This window comes from Salvelinus sp. IW2-2015, unplaced genomic scaffold (assembly GCF_002910315.2).
Source record: "Salvelinus sp. IW2-2015 unplaced genomic scaffold, ASM291031v2 Un_scaffold12641, whole genome shotgun sequence".
NCBI classification, from domain to species: domain Eukaryota; kingdom Metazoa; phylum Chordata; class Actinopteri; order Salmoniformes; family Salmonidae; genus Salvelinus; species Salvelinus sp. IW2-2015.
In genome coordinates, this window is record NW_019953897.1 from 1 (window position 1) to 1,572 (window position 1,572).

A 1,572-nucleotide genomic window follows, 5' to 3' on the forward strand; every position below is an offset into this window, starting at 1 on the left:
GAGAGACAGTGAGAGAGGGAGAGAAGAAGAGAGAGAACGGGCAGAAGAAGAAGGGGAAGTGACACACAGGGAGGGAGAGAAAGAAACAGAGAGGTAGAGCGGAGGGGGATGGAAGAGTGCGAGAGATCTAGAATGAGTATCAGTTAGTTAGAGTATAGTGTGAAGGCAGTGTTTACTTGTCATTTGACCTTTATCTAACTACACCCCATAGAGATGATAACGATGCTGCAAAACCTGCCAATGTAATTGAATGCAGTTGGCATGACGACCCCATGATGTAAAAATGGACCCTCGTGGCCTGTACAGATGTTGGATCTTAATTTGATCCCTCTTTTGTTGCTGATAGCGTGTAGTGTATTCGAGGTTTGAATGCCAAATGGCACCCCATTCCTTACATATCGCACAACTTTTTACCAGGGTAAAAATACTGTGCCATTTGGGATGCAACACTTGTGTGGCGGCAGTAAGTCACCAGCCACAATTAGCTGATGAACTAGACTTGTAGTGGGAGACCCGTTGAAAATGTGTATCTGCGTCTCCCTCTGGTGGTCACCTGCAGTATGGCCACCTCGTTCCTCAGCTGGCTCTCCTGCTTGGTGGGGAAGCGCAGCTTGTCAATCACCTTCACCGCCACGTCGCGCCCCGTCTTCCTGTGCTTCCCTGGTGGCGGGGGGGTAGAAGAGAGGAAGAGAGGAAATTACAGGAGTCTGATTAACTGAGATTCAACGACTCAAAACAGAGTCGTAGAAGTTGTAGACGATTAGGGACACTCACCCCCATACACCACTCCGAACTGGCCAGAACCGAGGATTTCATCTGCAAATATCTGGTACACCATACCAATGTCCTGGAGGAGAAATTGATTAAAAAAAAGCATCATCATCACCATCATCATCACCACAAAGTCCTGGGTAATGATTGTGAACGGGTATAATGTACAATCGTGTATTACGACCGCGTGTCAAGAGACGACTCACCACGTTCTCCTGGATCACACTGTTGGACACTGAGACGCTGACTGAAGCCTGTCCTGCGGATCAAAGTCAAAAATGCTAACCATCCACACTAACATATACAGGACTTCCACCTGAGCTTATGTGGGGTCACTACAGAGATCGCGTGTGTGTGTGTGTGTGTGTGTGTGTGTGTGTGTGTGTGTGTGTGTGTGTGTGTGTGTCACTTGACCGGGGTATTTCATCCCTAATCAGTGCCTAGTAAAGTCTACAAACCCCTTGCGGAGTTTTCACATTTTGCTGCTTTAAAATGTCATCTAAGAAAGGGATTGAATGAAACGTTAAAAATCCTATGGATCTACACAACCTATTCCACATTTTCAAAGTCAAAAAAACAAACAACATAAAATGTAAAAAAAAATGTCTCCGAATGCGCTTTGTTTACGATGGATTGGATTGCGTACGTTCCCCTGGCCTGCACGTCCTTCCCCCTGCTCCGTAGGAGACCCTCGTCTGAGATTTCTGGAGGTGCGCCCCGCAGGTGACTTCACCCCTCCGTTCCTCCGGGCACCAGCCCCACTGCTTCGAGCTTTCATGAGGTCACCAGCGCTAACGTTCG

The 1,572-nt window shown here is 47.7% G+C and overlaps 1 protein-coding gene across 1 annotated transcript; it reads right to left on the reverse strand.

Moving 5' to 3' along the window:
- Positions 1-6: 6 nt before the first annotated feature.
- On the reverse strand, positions 7-1,067 carry LOC112080186 (serine/threonine-protein kinase D2-like). The gene is made up of 3 exons (XM_024145942.2): positions 978-1,067; positions 775-847; positions 7-660 (listed from the first exon to the last, which is right to left on the reverse strand). Exons 2-3 carry the CDS (start codon positions 836-838, stop codon positions 494-496), a joined length of 231 nt encoding a protein of 76 aa, XP_024001710.1. The 5' UTR covers positions 839-847; positions 978-1,067; the 3' UTR covers positions 7-493.
- Between the last annotated feature and the right edge of the window lie 505 nt (positions 1,068-1,572).

Excerpts from the sequence above, each read along its gene's own strand:
- LOC112080186 (XM_024145942.2), bottom strand. The coding sequence starts at position 838 with ATGGTGTACCAGATATTTGCAGATGAAATCCTCGGTTCTGGCCAGTTC. Across the intron at positions 661-774 it reads GTTCGGAGTGGTGTATGGGG|GGAAGCACAGGAAGACGGGG; the intron begins GTGAGTGTCCCT and ends CCCCGCCACCAG.